Source organism: Cornus florida, unplaced genomic scaffold, assembly GCF_030987335.1.
Source record: "Cornus florida cultivar Cherokee Brave unplaced genomic scaffold, ASM3098733v1 CherokeeBrave_3.0.0_Hap2_Chr07, whole genome shotgun sequence".
Classification (NCBI taxonomy): Eukaryota; Viridiplantae; Streptophyta; class Magnoliopsida; order Cornales; family Cornaceae; genus Cornus; species Cornus florida.
Genome location: NW_026775577.1, coordinates 28,987,920 through 29,007,129, shown reverse-complemented (window position 1 = coordinate 29,007,129; position 19,210 = coordinate 28,987,920). Strand labels below are relative to the sequence as shown.

Here is a 19,210-nt window from a genome sequence, read left to right as displayed (position 1 = left end):
TTTTGTTTGTGTGTGATTTTTTATCTGTTATATTTGCCAATTATGTGTGTGAAACCCTAACAACTGGTATCAGAGCCATGGCGACAACTATTACAGATGGAAAGTATGTGGTGGAGAAGTTTGATGGAAGAAAGAACTTCAGTCTTTGGCAAGTTCGGATGCGGGATTTACTGATTCAACAGGGTCTAGAAGATGCTTTGGGTAAGCAACCAGAAAAAGGTGGAAGATGCAGATTGGACGAAGATCAATTTGAAGGCAATGAGTGCAATTCAATTAACATTGGCAGATGATATTGTGTATGATGTGATAAAAGAAGATTCAGCAGCAGACATGTGGAAGAAGTTAGAGAATTTGTATATGGGAAAAAATCTCACCAACAGGTTATTTTTAAAGCAAGAGTTGTATTCCTTCAAGAGAAAAGACGGGGTAAGCCTTCAAGAACATTTTGGTGAGTTCAACAAAATTATTTGTGATTTATCTAACATTGATGTCAAGTTAAGTGATGAGGATAAAACAATTATTTTGTTGAGGTCAGTACGTGTAATACCCCTAGTTTTCAAAAGGATAAAATGGGAATGGGAATTTAATTTTTAATTTTTATTTGTATTTCATTTTTATTTATTTATTTAATAATTGGACTTATTTGTTATTTGTTTAGCTTAATTGTTTTATTTGCTTAATTGGTAATTGTGTTTGTTTAACTTGATTGTAATTGTTTTAATTTAATTTTTGGTTAATTTAAATATTTGATTATTGTTTTAATTTAATTTTGGGTAGCTTATAAAATTATGTGTGTTGTATTTATAGTTTAGGGTTAGGGTTTTATTTCATATAGTAGCCGACATATCATTAGGCTGGATCTAGGATTAGGGCTTCATAGAAGGCTATATATATATAAAGTTATAAGCAGACTTAGGATTGGGGACGGCAATATATATATATATATTCTTTTATGTCTGTAACCCTATTCTTTTAATATCTTGAAAAGGAAAAACAGAGGCTCTGGAATGTGAAGAGAGATACACAGTGAGGGTCTTGAGAGGTGAATTAAGGGGATTGTGCGTGGGTTGAACCAAGACATAACAAGGGTAGAGAACAGTGATGAGAGGAGGGAACAGTCTTGGAGAATTTAGCAACGACGTTGAAAGGTTTCGAACCGAAACCTAAAGGCAAGTTTCAGACTATCTCTTTCCCCATAAACTTGTGTTCTGTGCATCTTATATAGACTCCAGGAACTTAATTAAACTATTAAAAACGGATTTTATGCATTGCTAGATGATTTCTGAAATCTGTTCTGTGTTTTTAAAGTTTAAACCCGTTGTTGCTTAAACTATTCTGTTGTGAGTTTAATTTCTGTCGTTTGATTTACACTGGAGTATGAGAGGTTCTAGGACTATAAGAACTTAAATAGTATCCAAAGAATGCTACAAAAGTTTGGGATATGACACTGGACTTCGCCGGAAGCGAAGAAGAACTGAATTGGTTGGTTGCATAAACTGTTTTTGTCTTCAAATTAGATTTTTGCCAAACTATTCTTAGGGAAATCAAAGGAGTTTCTAGGAGTATTAGGGCTTAAATTGAACTATTAAAATCCTTAAGAAACTTAGGACAAACAGTTGGAACTTCTGCCGGAAGCAAAGACGAAGTAGTGAAGCAGAGAGGGGCTCTCAGGGGTGAGAGCCGGCTCCTAAATGGTGGGAGCCGGCTCCCATGAAGAGAGAGCCGGCTCTCCATGAGGGAGAGCCGGCTCTAGAAGCCTAGGAGCCGGCTCCAATAAAGGGGAGCCGGCTCCCATGGGAAAAAAACCCCTACGGGTGTTTTCTGTAATTTTTCTGAAGTTCAGGGGCTTAAAGGTAATTACTGAAAAGTGATGGGGGGTTTTAAATGATTAAAATTAACTTGTTAAAGCCTTCAAATAGTTGGTTTATGCTAAGGTGCTAAACCTAAATGCATGTCATAAAACATAAGCTTATAATAGGCCTACTGTCAAGGAAGGAGGAATGCTTGTTTTGCTAAGTTGTTTTGACAACTTAATTTAGACTGACATTGTAATTACTGTTAGAATTTATATCAATGATATATTTAGCGTAGCTCAGTTCCAGGAATGTTGGTTATGAAGTCATGTACCCTTATCTAATAAGCTGCATATTGTCGGGAATAGTGGAAGATTAGTTGCTAGTTTTGTGTTAGCAAATTAAATGGAACTCATATAAAATACTTTTTGAAGTTTCATATGATGTACTTAAACTTTGGAGTGTCATTATATCCGACACAGAATTTATAATGGGGAATTACATAGATGCCATGAGTTTTAATTATACATTTGCATGCCGTAAAGGATATGGGAGGATTTAAATGCTAGTCATCATTTTAACATCTTAAACGAACTAGTATGGATGTGTTGTTTTGGAATTCTAGTATAATGTACAGTTTAAAATTCTGATATTCATTATATTATGTTATGAAGGATAATTGTTGAACTGTCTTAATTTTCTGTTCTGTCAATTACATGGAAATGGATGGTTTAAATTGTTTATTCTTATTTTAACAATTTAAAAGGAGGATCTACGAATATAATCATACACTGGATGAATGATAGGAGCTTATTTATATCTGATTTCTATTATGTTGGTTCTGGATATACTTGATGTTCATTTTGAGTGTGCATCATGTGCGGATCATATGCATTATATGTACCGGTATGGGACGGTGACATATCAGGGATGGATTAGATCAAAAAGCTAAGTCCTACCCCTTTCATACATACGGAATGGATTAACTAAAATAGTTAAATCCTACATGGATGCATGACCTGTCAACTAAAACAGTTGAACGACATAACAGATGTTTGTTTTATTTTTCTGCATTAGGAAAGAATTTATATATATTTTTATGGTACCGTGATACGAGCTTGAGTCTCCTGATCACGGTTAGGGTGCGTATATTGCAAAGGTTGAGTAGCTAGATATAGTTAATGTTCCCTGGTAGGTCTAGGTACTTGGCCGCTGAAAAGCGTGTTTTATATGTCACCTTCTACCCAGGCTGAACTATGTTATAGGCTAGTGAGCATCCTATAGTGTGTATTTATATATCTATGGACTATTGTAGATATTGCCGAGCTATCTAGGATGTATCTGCGTATCGGGTTTATGTACAGATTGTAGTAGGATGAAACTTGCATGTGGGCCTGACCCACCTTTATTTTTCAGTTGTTCGTGAGTACCAGACTTAGGGTTTGATCATGGTGATGCAGATACAGTCACTCACTCTTCTGACTACATAGGATTTTCTTTCTTATTTTGGTTTTGGATTTTAATTCTGTAAATGTTTTACCAGTTGGAAATATTAGGGGTCCACTAGATGGATTCCCGAGTTGTACGGATTGGAAATTTATTTATATTAAAACTTTTATTTTGGAGGTTTTACAATTAGAATTCTTTTCAGCGTATAATTATTTTATTCTTAATTCAGTTTTATTCCTGCTTGTTTATATATTGATTGTCTGGTATCCTTCGGATCTGTGCCTGGACTTGATCACCCGTGGTTCTAGAATCGAGGGGTATCACAGTACGCTCTACCCATAAGCATTTATTCAATACTTTGCTTTATGGGAGAGACACAGAAAATGCTTTGTTCTCTAATGAAAAGTTGAATGATGAAGAGAGTCATGATGATCAGGCTCAAGTTTTTATTGCTCAAGAGAAGAAGAGATTTGGAGCTTCAAGAAACCTTGTGCCATTATCAGAGAAAAGATGCTATAAGTGTATTGTCCAGAAAGAAAGGAGAGTGCATCCGCTGCCGTTATTATGTCTGAAGATACAAAAGAAGAGAGTGATAATGATGAAGCATTATCAATCCTTGAAAATAAGGGAGAAGCTAAGGAATGGATACTTGATTCTGCTTGTTCCTTTCATGTGTGTCCTCATAAAGAATGGTTTTCTACCTACAAACTTGTAGGTGGTAAGGTATTTATGGGAAATAATGCCTCTTGCGATATTATAGGAATTTGAATAATTAAAATCAAGACAATGAATGGTTTGGTAAGAACCCTAATGAATGCACGCCAAATTCCAAGTGTTAGAAGGAATGTGATCTCTGTGGGAGCATTGGATTCCAAAGGTTGTTGGTGTAAAGTGAAAAATGGATTAATGAAGATTAGAAGAGGGCCACGTGTCATGCTTTTGGGAAGGAAGGTCAACATTCTATATATTCTGTTGGGAAATACTATGTTAGGTGGAGCAATTGCAAAGATGGAATGGAAGCCAGTTTCGAGATCTACTAGAATAAAGAATCAAGAACAACAAGAGAAGGAAGAAGTCTTGACAATTGTAAGAGTACCGGCCTTTATTCCAAAAGCAAAAAGAGTTTAATTTGGTGATGCGAAAGTAGATTCCATGTTTAATTATTTGAGCTTAGAATTTGCTAAGAATAGATGAGTATAGTGGTGCGGCGAAGAACGACAAGAAGAAGAGTGATGAATTTGAGAAAATGTGAAAATTGTTAAAGTGTTTCTCAATTTCATCATAGTGATTTATTTGAGGTGGAGAAATCTTTGTTCAATGTGGAGTGATCTTCATTCGAGGTGGAGCTGTAGAGGAGCGTGTGAAGACCGATTTCGAGCCAAGGTGGAGATTGTTTGGTTTGTGGCTCAAAATTGTCTACAGAAATTAATTTCCTTTTCCGTTTTGGAATATTGAAAATAATTTCGTTTTATTTTTTCCATTTTGGAATGTTGAAATTTGTTAAGGAAATTGTGTTTCATAAAGTTTCTATTTTAGAGTTGGGATTGATATGGTAACTCTTTATAGGCAAGTTGGGGAATACTTGTCCAATAAGGATTTGGGTTTGAAAACTCTATAAATAGATATGGGTTTGAGAGAGGGTAAATTGTAGAGATAAAAAAGAGAGTTGAGATTGAGAAAGAGAGAGAGAGAATAGTGTGTAATCAAGTTTTTGAAATAAAGTTAGTCGTTCTTCGTCCGTGGACTAGGCAATTTGCTAAACCACGTAAATCTCGTTTTTTGTTTGTGCGGGATTTTTTATCTGTTATATTTGCCAATTGTGTGTGTGAAACCCTAACAACACTGACACACATATATAGTAATGATTTGGCCCATCAGAAACAAATTTAATCTACTTATTCAAACACGTGGCATCTAGTTGTCTTTTTTTTTTTTTTTTTTGACTCAGTTCAACTCATTCTCCCACTTATTTTCATTTAGGGTTACAAATGAACAGCCAACCTAAGTTTGAGTCTATTTATACTCCGCTCTTTGGTTTGTCGGTTCAATTCAAAATCGTGATGAATTAAAAAAATTAAGTTCGAGTTCAACTCGTCATTATTTTGAAAAATTTGGAATCAACTAGTTTAATAATAAAAGTTGGTTGGGCTTGATTTGAACTCGTGTTCAAGATTGTACGAGCCTAGACAAATTTATGTTCATGAAGCTATTCAAGTTTATATTTATTAATGAGTTCACGAACATATACAAATCTACACAAATTTATGTTGACGGGCCTAATCACTATTATTCAAGATTAACTTATTTAATTACTAAACGAGATTACAAATAAAATTATAACTCAATTCATTTATTTAAAAAATGACTTCGAAGTTCAAACCGAACATTAAAAGGATCCGAGTTCCATAGACACTAGATATTAATTTACAACCGTTACCAGTCTCCAACGTTATATACATACTAGTACACATAGACACATATGAATCATGATGAATAAATTGATGCTGACATTAGCTCTTCCGAACCGTCTGATCAAAGCAACCGCGAAACTTTTACAAAAGTCCCATCACTCGCGCGTACGTGTCAGATTTACCCCGACACCTCCTTTAAGCGCCTCTCTCTCTCTCTCCTCTCTCCGCCGTACTGACTTCACTGCCTTGACGACTTTCGTCCTCACTCACTCTCTCTCTATCTCTCTCTCTCTCTATATAACACATATAGTTGTATATATTTATACAGTCTCGTCTCACATTCTCTCTCATCCAGTCATTTCTCCGGAGATGCTTGTTGGGTAGGTTCTAAAGTTCTTATTTGTGTGTTTATATATATATATGTATATAAATACAATCATTGTTTGTAAATATTTGCTTGGTTTTTCTAAAAAGGGGTGATTTTGTTTTTTTGAATTGAAGTTTTCTCTGCATTGAAGATCAATGGGAGTGAGAGATTGGCGCTGAACTATCAAAGGTGAGACTTTGAACTGTTACTGTATCAATGGGATTCAACTGTTTATTCATAGTGTGAGAATAAATCAACGTTTCCTTAAATTTTAAGGTTTTATGATAAAAGTTTCTATTTTTGGATTTCTTTAATTTTATTTTTTGTCAAGAAAATTTCCTAGTTTTTTTTTTACCTGGTATATATGAGGTCATATTTAGTTTTGAGTTAGATATGATTCTTCTTACTAATTCTGGTAATGTTCTTTAGGATGATATTATTTTGTTCCTTTCCTATCAACAGAGTCTTTGCCTATAATTTGCATATTCATTGATGAATTGAGATTGATGATCTATACTGGGGTTTCCTTAATTTTCCTTATGGATTCAAGCTTCTTTGCAAATTATTTATTTATTTTATTATTTATTTTTACCTTGACAATAAATACACACCCCCACTTGACCCACCTACTGGACATGAACCCTGGACTATCTACTTTGAGAGGCATCTACTTTGAGAGGCAAGGAAGTACCACTGGGCTACAACCTTGATTCTTTGCAAATTTAAAGGAATTCTATAAATTGAAGAATGTGATCTTCCCTGTCTTTTGTGCTTGCTGAAATATCTCATGATCCGGGGAAAATAATATATATATATTTTTTGTCCGGTAAGTAAAAAGAAAATATATGGCTACTGGATCCATGGCATTGTGCTGCTGTTAATAAGAATATATGGCTGGAATTGTTACTGACACTATCACACTGAACATTAGGCCAAACAATGTCAAGTCAGAGCTAAATCTCGAGTATTAAAGTTTTATGCCTTATGATACCTTGGTTAACCGTTGGAGTTAAAGGATTCTCATTTTCCTATCTAAGATCAGAAATTGGCATGACTTGACGGTCCCCAATAGGACTACAAAGGAACCAAGCTGTTCATGATAAATCTCTTTGAGCTTGACTCGTTAAACGGTTGCTTGTGTTAGTTATTTAGTAAACTCGCTTGGCAAACAGTCTTTGAGTTCGTCTATTATTATTTAGTAGAGCTTGAGTTATGGTAAGGTAGGCTTTTTGGCTTGTAAGCACAATATATATTATTATTATTATTATTATGGGGGATGTGATATTTGCACTCTACAATACAAAATTACAAATACTACCATTGTACTGCACCTAATTTTTTCAGCAAATGACACAATTACCCCTAAAAAGTGAGAGAGAGAGAGAGATTTTTAGGGACAATTGAATGTATTTCTTCTGAAAAAGTTAAGTGGAGATACCCCAATAGAACTTGAACCCTTGGTAGCTTCATACCATTTAATATAAAGTAAGTACTAACATATGATTAATATATAAAAATAATAAAATCTAGTAAGAATTTCATAGGATGTTTCTCAAGCTCATTGGCAAGCCAAGACTGAGCTTGGTTACTCTGAGCTCATCATAGATTCAAGGCGACCCGAAGCTGAGTCCAAAAATGAACAAGTTGAGCTCGATTCAGCTCAGTTATTTTTGTAGTCTGAGTCCCTAGACACAGTTGATACGAAAGAGTGTTGATTTAGGTTGTCTGGATCTGTTAATTATGGTGAAAGCTCTTTTGAGGCTTCAGTAATATGAGAATGCAGTTCTCATTTTCAACATAATTTGTTGTTTATGGGTCCTAAATCTTGGATATGTTTTCTTGTACAATAACAATCAACAACAAATTTTGTGCAAAATTTTCATCCTGTCAAACTCTGCAAATTTTTCATCATATTTAAATTATCTATATCCTTTGAACTAGAAGACTTGATGCAATGATGGATCACAAGACATGGCTTTGGAAGAAAAAGCCTACAGAAAAGGCCTTGGTTACAGCTGACAAAGTAAATATGAAAGTAAACAAAGAAGAGGTAAATGAAGAATGCTTTGATGATTATTATTATTGTTTTTTTCCTTATGTGTTTTTGTTTCTTATGTTGTAAAATTAGTGTACCTGTTTTTACATATTGTGCCATCTGTAATTTTCTAATTTATTGAATTAAACTTTACCACAATTCATCATAATAGTAATAGGTCTAGTTCACATGCATATTCATGTATTTAAGTCCAATTATATTAAATATATATTGTATATGTCTATCTATGTTTTTGCATCATTGTATTGATTGTTATTGTGGTGAGATGCTATCTTTATTTCATTGGAATTCCAATAACTAACATTTTATGAATGAGTTCTATTAAAAATCTAAAGGCTTGCTTGGTTTGTAACTATGAAAACAGTTTTCTGTTCTAGAAAAATTGAAAACAGAAAACTGTACAAAAAACTCTACTTGGTTCAGTTTTTTGAAAACTGTTTTCTGAAAACTCATTTATAAAAATGTCTGATTTCAGAGTTTCTGATAACTGTTTTTAGAGTTACAAACCAAGCAGACCCTTATACTGAATTAAGTTTAGCTACCTTTTATTGAAATGTTCCTCAGGAAGTAACCTTTGGCTTCTACTCCATCTTCTGAATTAGTTAGAATCTCACACAAGTAACGGTTACCCTTTGTATTCTTAAAAATGAAAGTAGCATTTTGATAAGAGTCTTTCAAAATTTTAATACAAGTAACAGGATAATGTGGATAGCTAAGGCTGAAAGAACCGAGTAGAGCTTGAGTCTGTTTGGGTCCCGCTCGTTGGTTTGTGGGTTTTGCTCGGGATCATGATGAGCTCGAAAACTGAGCTTAGGCTTAACTTGTCATTATTTTGAAAAGCTCGGGCTCAGCTTTTTAATAACAAAAGTCGTTTAGGCTCTATTTGAGCTCATGTTCAAGATAGTTTTGGCTTGTTTATGAATTTATACAACCTACACAAGCCTATGTTTATGAACGTGTTCACAAGCCCTATACGAGCCTATGTGTACGAACCTATACGAGCCTACTCGAACTTATGTTCATGAGTCTACACGAGCCAAGCCCAATACTATTTAGGATCTACTTGTTTACTAAATGAACCTATAAATCAAACTCGAGCTGAGTTCGTTTTCTTAACAAACAGGCTCGAGCCGAGCCTTAAAGAAGCCAAGCCCCAGCTATTCATGAACAACTCGGTTCATTTGTAGCCCTAACCTGCTTTGTTGAAACTATGATATAAATCCACATATTATTGGGCGAACAATTGAAATGGGGGTAATTCCTTATCACAAAATCTCAAAAGTAAAAAAAAAAAAAATGGTAGGCATAGAGTTGTGCATGGTTTGGTGCCTAGGTGTGTACGTGGTGCACTGGGTGGTGTGTTGGTTTTGCCTTGATAGGCGTGGATACCTAAGTAAACTAAAATAGTTTTGTGTTGTGCCTTTGTGGGTAATATACTAAGTGGTGACACAAGGAGCAAAGGAACAACTTCCTCACATGTTTGTTGTCCAGATTCTTACCATTGTCCATGACGATCGATCTAGGAACCCCAAACTGGCAAATTATGTTGTTCCATATGGAGTGCCTCACTTATGTGTGTGTTATGCTAGGATAGGGTTATGCTTCTACCTATTTGGTGAAGTAGTTTGTTGAAAGTAGGACATGTTTGTTTTGTGCTCTTGCCTTTGGTAGCAGACCAACCACATCCATTCCTCACTGTGCGAAAAGCCATGGATTGGCCATTACGTGCAGGTTTTCCGGTGGTTAGTGGATTAGTGTCCTGAACCTCTGGCATTTGTCACATCTTCTGGAATATACTTCTGCATCTCGGGACATATGTGGCCAAAAGTAGCCTTGGGATGAGGCTTTGTGCGCTAAGGATCTGCCCCCTGTATGATTACCGCACACTCCTTCATGAATTGTATGCAGGACTTGTCGGGCTTCTGATGGGGTGATGCACTTCAAGTAAGGGCTTGAAAAGGATCTTCGATAAAGCTAGTCGTAAAGGATCGCATACTTCGCTACATTAGTTCGTATTTTCCTCACTTTATCCCTTGGTTCTGGCAGCACACCATCCCTTATGTATGACATGATCGGATCGATCCAGCTAGGCTCATACGGTATTACGCATACTTGCAGATGATCAGGGCTGAAGGACATTTTAAGGATGGACGAGTGGTACAACATGTCTACCTATATCACCCTTGTCAATGTTTCGCCTGAACTGGATGCGTTACAAGCAAGCCTATCAGCCTCACAGTCAGGGATGGAGCCAATATAGGACCGGGGGGGCACGTGCCCCTCCTGGATTTTTTCCTTTCCTTATTATATATATGTATATATTTTCCTATAGTAGGCATATATTTTTTAAAAATGTGTAAAAGTGCCCCCCCTCAAATTTCTCCTTCCCTTGTATACTCTATATGTTTCCTTAAATTTTTTTTCTTAAATTGTTTCATTATATTCTATATATGTAATTTATTAATTTACCTCATTCCAAAAATATCAATCTCTATCTATATTTATCCACCTATTTCTCTTTTTGTATATATACTCCATAAATATTAATTTATATGTATTTAGTGTACAATGTGCCCCCCCTGAACAAAAATTATGGCTCCTTCCCTGCTCACAGTTCTCTTCTTTAGGTATCCGTGTGAATCTGATCTGGTCGAATCCTTTCACCTCTCTTTCGACAGTAGAACGGTAGGCCTCCATTGTGCTATCTTGTTGCTATACTCCCCCATCACTTGCTTCACGATCAGTTGTGAGATGCTGAAAACGTACAGACTCTTAATTCTGAGCTCCTTGGCGAGTCTCAGTCCTGCCAGTAGTGCCTCATACTGTGCCTCGTTGATCGTTGCCTCAAATTAAAGCTTAATTGCCTGGTGCAGGTTTGTGCCCTCGGGAGTCTGCAGTTTAACTCCTACGCCTACCCCTATCTAGTTAGATGAGCCGTCAACATAAAGCTTCCATGGCGGTTCCTCCAAGACCTCTTCTTCATCTTTTGCCTCACATTCCAGCAGGAAATCGGCTACAGCTTGGCCCTTTTAGGCCGTTTAAGGTTCGTATGGAATGTCGAATGAACTCAATTCGATTGCCCATTTGGTGATTCGACCTGACAGGTCGGGCTTGTGCAGGATGACTCTGATTAGATAAGTGGTGGGAACAACAATCAGATGAGACTCGAAATACTGCCGGAGCTTCCTTTTGGCATGCACCAGTACTAGTATAACTCGTTTTGCTTTTGAATATCTTTTCTTGGGATCAACCATTGTTTTGCTTGTGTAAAATACGGGGTATGGCTTCCCTTCTTCCTTTCTAACCAGGGCGGCGCTTGTTACAGAATTTGACACCGCGAGGTAAAGATACAGTCGTTCGTCTTGATTTGGGGTGGAGAGGATTGGTGGACTTTGCATGTATTCCTTTAGTCTAAACAACGCTTGTTGCTGTTCACTGCCCCAGGTTTGTCATCTATTACTTCTTATTGTGTCGAAGAACGGCTTGCAGTGATCTGACAGCCTCGAGATGAATCTACTAAGTGTGGCTATTCTTCCCATGAGAGTCTGGACTTCTTTGAGAGTTCTTGGCTCTTCACTTTGCACTAACGCTTCGGCTTGGGTTGAACTTACCTCGTTCCCCTGGCTATTGACAATGTGCCCCAAGAATTGTCCGGAGCCAACACCAAACGAACATTTAGAGGGGTTGAGCCCCATGCCGTGCTCTCGCAATGTGTCGAACACTTCTTGCAGGTGTATGAGGTGGACTCCTTTTCTCTTACTTTTTACCACCATGTCATCGATGTATGCCTCCATGGTTTTGCTCATTTGGTCTTTAAAACTTTGTTGACCAGCCTCTGGTACGTGGCTCTTGCATTCTTCAGTCCGAACGGCATCACTTTGTAGTAATAAATCCTTCGTCCTGTCAGGAAATATGTCTTCTCCTCGTTGTCCGGATGCATGGGGATTTGATTATAACCTGAATACTCATCTAGGAAGGCCAGGCGTTCATACCCAGTGATCATTGATTTTTCAAGTTTGGGATAAAAACTTGAGAGTAACATTGCACTAATTATTTTTATTAGTGGAATTATTGTCGATTTGGCCCATGGTTTTTTCCCGCTACACTGGAGGGTTTTCCACGTAAATTTTTTGATGTCTTGTGGTTTTTGTTGCATATTTTATTTTATACATTGGTTATTTTTTCTTAGCCAAATTTTTTGGGACCAACAAGTGGTGGTATTAGAGCGAGGTTGGATGATGATATATTTTTCAGGCAGGGATGGAGGAAACTTATAACATTGCTATGATTAAATTGACGGCTTCAAACTATGGGATTTGAAAACCTAGAATGATGGATATCCTTTACTATGAAGGATTTATATGACCTTATTGAGGGTGAATATGCCAAGCCCGCTGATAAAAGTGCCAAAGACTTGGAGATGTTGAATAGGAAAACTGTGGGATTGGTCAGACAGTGGATTGACCACAGTGGGTTTAACTATGTTGCTTAGGACACTAATGCTCACAGTCTTTTGGCTTTGTTGCATCGTTTATTCTATACTTTGAAGGTTATCTTTCTTATCCAAAATATTTGGGAACAACAAAGTTACCGTCTAAAAAGCAAGTCCAAAGGCTTAGGAGTGTTTGAAGCTATGTTTACAATTATAGCATACCGAGTAATTTACCACTAAAACTGTTCAAATTGAACAACTTGCCTGGCAAATTTGATTTGGTCAGCAAGTCTTCTATTCAAAGACCCTATAAAATATTCTTTATCACCTGTTTACAAAATCAAGGTCCTTGTATAGTTGAATCAAAGGAAATGACGATCAAAAGTTGATGTTATGGCATCAAAAAGCTACTTCTGAACATTAGATAGACTTGTCCAATAAGTGAGCGAAGAAATTATGAACCTATGTTTTATCACCAAGATATATCTGCATTAATGAGTATGCCCATTTGGGCTGATTAATGATGACTGGCTAAAGTTGGTTATGAACTTAATCCAAGAATCAGTTTATATACTTTAGGTATTGGCTAATATATTGCTTCTTTAGATACAGAGAGATCTGACAGAAAAAGCAGAACTGGAGAGAGAGCTGAAAATTTCAAATGACAAGCTTTCTCTAGCCCTCTCTGACTGTAAAGCCAAAGATGATCTTGTAAGAAAACATGCTCAAATGGCACAGGAAGCTCTTGCAGGTGATTAACTATGACCTTACAGTGCATTACATACTCCCATTCTCGCACCCTTTTTCACATGGTTTGGTGTTCCAATTTTACCGTCATCACATGTTGCCTGTCAAAATTCTATCTACTAGTTTGACAAGTTTACTGTTAATGAGAGATGAAAAAAAAGGTTGTAAGTGTCCATTTTAACAATGAAATTGTACAGGCTGGGAGAGAGCAGAAGGAGAAGCAATATCATTGAAGCAAGAATTTGATGAAGTTTTACATCAGAGAGTAGCTGGTGAAGCAAGATTAACCCATATGGATGCAGCCCTGAGTGAATGTATGCAGCAGTTACGTTTTGTTCGAGAAGAACAGGAGCAAAGGATTCATGATGCTGTGATGAAGACATCAAAAGAATTTGAAAAAAGGAGTCTTGTTTTAGAGCAAAAGTTAGCGGAGACCACTAACCAACTTGCCAAATTAGGTGCTCAAAATAGTCAGCTCAGCAATGCTCTTACAGCAAAGGAAAAAATGATCGACAATTTAAATGTTCAGAGAACTCAGGCAGAAGCAGATTTTAATGCCCTGATGACTAGATCAGAATCTACAGAAAAAGAGAATGCTTCTCTTAAATATGAGGTTAGGGTGCTTGAGAAGGAACTTGAGATTCGGAATGAGGAGAGAGAATTTAATCGTCGAACAGCTGATGTAGCACACAAGCAGCACTTGGAAAGTGTGAAGAAAATTGCAAAATTGGAATCGGAATGTCAGAGGTTGCGTGTCCTTGTGCGAAAGCGGTTGCCAGGTCCGGCTGCTCTGTTAAAAATGAAGAATGAAGTTGAACTGCTGAGCAGAGATCCAGCTGAAACGAGGAGGAGAAAGTCTCCTTCTCCAACTGCTTCAATGGACTTTTCTGACAATGACCCTGATACTCTCAGCAAAAGAATCAATTTTTTGACCGGGCAAATATTTGCCATGGAAGAGGAAAACAGAAATCTCAAAGAAACCCTAAATAAGAAAACGAATGAGCTCCAATTGTCTGGGATCATGTATGCTCGTGCGACTTCCAGATTGTCGCAAGTTGAGGCGCAGCTTGAAGAAACATCTAAAGGTCCAACAATTACGGAAGCAGCAAGAAGTCTACCAACACAACAAGAAATCTCTTTTGCATCAATGTCTGACATGGGCAGCGATGACAAAGTTAGTTGTGCTGAATCATGGGCTTCTGCTTTGATTTCAGAATTGGAGCATTTCAGAAATGGAAAACAAACAGGGACACCATCGCGCAAGACTGCTGGAGTTTCAGACATAAATCTGATGGATGACTTTGTTGAGATGGAAAAATTAGCAACAGTATCTGTGGATAAGCCAGTTGGAAGTTCTCATCTTACTTCAGATGAAGGTAGTGAGATTGTTGGTACCTTGGAAACTCAGTCAGGTGGGGGTTGCTCTACAAAACCTCCAGATAACTCTCTATCGATGAATTCATTTGACAAAGTAATCAGTGAAGATATCTCACCAGAAAAGAAGACAAATTTGACTAATTCAATATGTAAAATAATTGAGCTTATTGAAGGGATCAGCTTACCATCTCCAGACTATGGTTCCCTAGAAACCTTGTCTGGGAAGGATGGTAACTTTTTCCCTTGCAAGAATTTAGAAGCACCTACAGGCTACACGGTTCGTGTTTTCCAATGGAAAACTTCGGAACTTGGCACCGTTTTACAGCAATTTGTTCAAACTTGTAAGGATTTGTCAACTGGAAAGACACAGGTGGAAAATTTTGCTGAAAATTTAACTTCTGCTTTGGACTGGATTATGAATCACTGCTTTTCCATTCAAGATGTTTCAAGCATGAAGGATGAAATCAAAAAGCACTTTGATTGGGATGAAACACGTAGTGAGAGTGAGATAGAAGGTGGAATGATTAGTCAATTTTCAGATGCAGATAAATTACGTTTTCCCAAAGAAGAGTTGTCGTATCTGCCCATTGTTTCTGCTTCGCACCATAACTGTCTGTTCCAATTGGAAGAACTTCAGCCTGATGTGATGGAAGATAGCAAAAGATTAAAAGATCAGTTGGCCAATATGGAATCTGCAAAGGAGGACCTGGAAGGGAGACTGCAGTCAGAGATTGATAAGAGCGAAGCATTGGCAATGCAACTCCGAGAATTAGAAAAAACTATTGAAAGCTTGCGAACCGAGTTAGAAACTTTAGAGAAATCAAAGGTGACAATTGAGGATCAAATTGAGTGTCATAAGCTGGTGAACAAAGACCTTGATACACAGCTTGCTGTTGCAAGAGCTGAATTGGACGAGGCCAGCCAGAAATTTTTGTCTCTAGAAACAGAACTGCTGAATGAAAATAAATGTTCTGAAGAATTGAAGGCTACATGTCTTGACCTACAACTCCAGCTGGAAAGGTACGTAAAGTTTTTCTGCTTTCATGCTTGTGGAAAAAGCACCTTACATTTGCATTGTTCAGAGGTATCAGTAGTCTGACACGTTTCATTTTCAGTGTGACAAAGAAAGAAATCTCAAAGAATGATATGGATCGAGAAGAAAAGCAATTAAGAACTGTAAGTTCCTATCCTTAATTTTTAATCATATGCATAGAATGAGTACTAGTATAGTATAATATTCTGGTATATTGATAATAAATGTAGCATTGTCCACACTTGCTCGAGATCCTTTATTAGTTATTGTATAATTTTGCACTTACCGCAAATGACACAGGATATGTTTAAAATAGCTTTCATTTTTCTCAGGTATAGATAAAGCTTTGCTTGTGAAAATGTTAGAAATCCAATAGTAAGAAACAAACAGATTGCCTATAAAGGCCTTAAAGAAAAGCAAGAAAAAAGAAAAGAAAAAAACTTGAGAATAGAATTTCTTTCTGTAGCAAATGTTATTGAGAGAGAAACATAGTTCTATTTCATTTTTTTTGTTGATGAACGCTTCTATTCTTGTCAATGGTGCAAGAATAGGTGAAAATGAAGAACTCTTCATTTTGTAAAGAAAGATGAAAGTAAAGAAGTCATATATTTGGACTCTTTATATATATATATATATATATATATATATATATATAATTTAGGTAAGTGACTGGGTGAAAATTGTACAGCATATTCTAACCATTATTGGCATGTAAATTCTAAATTTTCACATCAGTTAAGTGTAAGTGCTGTCAAAAAAAATTTACGCTTACCACTTGAACTGGGAACTGTTCACCAACCTTGTAGGATTGGGAGATCACTGCAGCATCAGAAAAGTTGGCGGAATGTCAAGAAAATATTCTAAAACTGGGAAAGCAGTTGAAGGCGTTGGCTTCACCGAATGATGCTGCCTTCCTTGACAAGGTCATCTCTAGCCCCACTGAGACTACCACCACCGCGGCCACCCCCAAGAAGGGCATCAGCCGGCGGAACTCTCTACTAGATAAAATGCTGGCCGAGGATAATGCTGAATCCGGATACCTAAAATCTCCCATGACCAAGGAAGTTATTTGCATTTCAGACCCCGTAAAATCCCCCAGTCTCCAAGATGGGAATTCGTTTTCCACCTTCCTACCCAGTGCAACAACGGATCCTCCAGAAACAATTCCTAATTCGAACGGGATTAAAGGCCATGGCAATGAAGATTTGTTTGGTTCTTTGGCTATTGTGTCTCGCAAGAAAAAGGGAGGTAGGGGATTTTTGAAGAAGCTTTTGTGTAGAAAGGAAGAAAGGTAAATAGCAAGAGAAGGATCGGCCCATGTAAAAGGAATTCAGTAAAGTGAAAATAAGCTTGGCATGCAGGATTTTGTTGTGGTGACTGTGATTGTTCGAGTTGTGACACACTTTGGAGTGGGAAATAATATGATTTGGTTTGATCTTTCATAGAGGAGAGAATTGTGTTGTTTTGTGTGTGCTGCTACTGTATATATAATTGTGATAAAAACCGTTGAGAATTTAATTTAGTTTTGAATGGAAAGGCCATTTTCACGTTTATATGGATGGAGTTCCACCAATTTTTTTTATATATATATATATATATATAAAAATATAAAAAAATAAAAAAAAAAAAAAAAAAACCTTTTAGACTTGAACCTTCAACCTATGCTTAAAGGTCAGAGAGAAAAAAGAAAAAGAAAAGAAAAGGGTTTGATGTAGTTGTCTACTGATTTTATTTATTTTTAACTTATGCAAAAAATTCCTAATAAATTTTTGTTTTTAGTTATTTTATTTTTACGAGAAATGATTAGACAAAAATCTAAATAAAACTGCATGGAAACGCATTTTGTGGTATAATTTGTGTTTTTTCTCTAATGATCGACTTGGGCTGTTGGGCTTGATCTGTGGACCAATAGCTGCCTCGGCCAGCCTCAAACAAAGAACTTTTTGTTGTTAAAGGGTTTGTCTGGGTTGTGGTTGAATCCAGGTCATATGAGATTGTTTGGAGGTTTTTCTCATTTCTTTTCTTTTATTTTCCCACTTTTTAAATTATATTTATTATTAATTTCTTTAAAATGCACAGTTCCATTTTGTTTCATTCGGGGTTTATTTAGGTTATGAACATAAATCAAAAGTGCATAAAATGAAAAATTTCTAGGACTTTTTTTATCGATTAATTTTTATTTTTGATTTTTTTCAAATAAGACAATGTTGTTCGCTGAAACCTCAACTTATATGCCTTATTGCGAACCAAGGAATTGTGCATCAATGAGTATTTGAGAGGAAAAAAATATATTAATGGATAGGATCCTAATCTAAGTTTTTACAACATTTTTTTAAGAATTAAAATTTCATTAATAAAAGAATAATTTTCTTTCATTTATTCATTTTCTAACACTAATTTCACAGAACAAAAAATTAATGTTTCTTTTATTTTCTTGTTACTGTATATATAAGAACTTAAAATAGAGGAGAGATAATTGTGTTGTTTTGTGTGTTCTTATAGATGTTTTGCATTTGAATCATTCGTGCACAAAGATTATTGTACTCGTTTTTTTCTCTGGAATGAAGAAATTCGATTCATAGAGTTAAGTAACTGGAGGACAATTATGGTATTGAAAATGTAAGAATCAAGTTTAGTAGGATGGAAGGATGTTTTTGTAATTATATTTTTAAAAAATAGAAGAGTGGAGCGATAGAGGATACGAGTAGAGCACCAATATTAGCTGTCATAGTTAATCATATATTTAAATATATAAAAATTCAAAATTAAGTTTAAATTGATGTGTTCGTTTATTATTGATTTACGTCAACGTTGAGTATGTTATTAATCCTCACTAGTGGACATAAATATTGCCTATTAATTCACTAGTGGACATAAATATTGTCTATTAATTAATTCAGCATAAAAATCACAGCACTCATAATTAACTCACATACTTTGTTTTACCATCATATCCAAAATTGTAAATTTATGAGTTAAATAGCCAATTTATTATCTTTTACTGCAAGAAAGTTGAGTGGTGGTGCTCGAGTGTACGTCTACCTTATATCCAAGCCGTTGGATTCCCTTGATTACCCCTATACAAACATCACCTAAAACTTCCAAAATAAGCCCCACAAACAAGCACGAATAAAGATTTGACACGTCACACCTACCCCATAGGGAACAGACAAATTTCCAAGTTTCACCACCCCCAAATCAAATCAAAATGGCAATCAAATCACTGTTTGACCACTCAAACAATCGTGGACCGTCTGATCTGTCTAAAAAGTGGTCCACGAAGTTCACATCTCGAGGCACTTATCTTTTCAATCCTGTCACGTCCATTATCCAAAAAGCTGGAAACTTTAAGGGGCTGTTTGCTTGCCGTGTGTGTTCGAGTTTTTTTTTAGCTGGATGTGTGTGTGACGTCTGATGGGATGGAGACGTTGATACTCTGGTGGTCCCGTCCACATCTTAGAAAAAGATTGGATTCGATATCTTTTAGGCCAATGGGATAGTGACAAGTAATGGTGCGACGTAGTTTTCATGATGAGAAAGATATT

General features: G+C 36.3%; 1 protein-coding gene across 5 annotated transcripts; it reads left to right on the top strand.

The window, feature by feature from the left end:
- Positions 1-5,880: 5,880 nt before the first annotated feature.
- LOC132266906 (filament-like plant protein 7) lies at positions 5,881-17,218 on the top strand. 5 transcript variants are annotated; one of them, XM_059767922.1, is made up of 7 exons: positions 5,881-6,033; positions 6,155-6,209; positions 7,965-8,070; positions 13,121-13,259; positions 13,453-15,652; positions 15,748-15,808; positions 16,472-17,218. In XM_059767922.1, exons 3-7 carry the CDS (start codon positions 7,975-7,977, stop codon positions 16,958-16,960), a joined length of 2,985 nt encoding a protein of 994 aa, XP_059623905.1. In that variant the 5' UTR covers positions 5,881-6,033; positions 6,155-6,209; positions 7,965-7,974; the 3' UTR covers positions 16,961-17,218. The 5 variants fall into 5 exon arrangements, with proteins under 5 accessions (XP_059623905.1, XP_059623903.1, XP_059623904.1 ...); XM_059767920.1 differs by having other exon boundaries at positions 13,115-13,259; XM_059767921.1 differs by having other exon boundaries at positions 7,962-8,070; positions 13,115-13,259.
- The last annotated feature ends 1,992 nt before the right edge of the window (positions 17,219-19,210 follow it).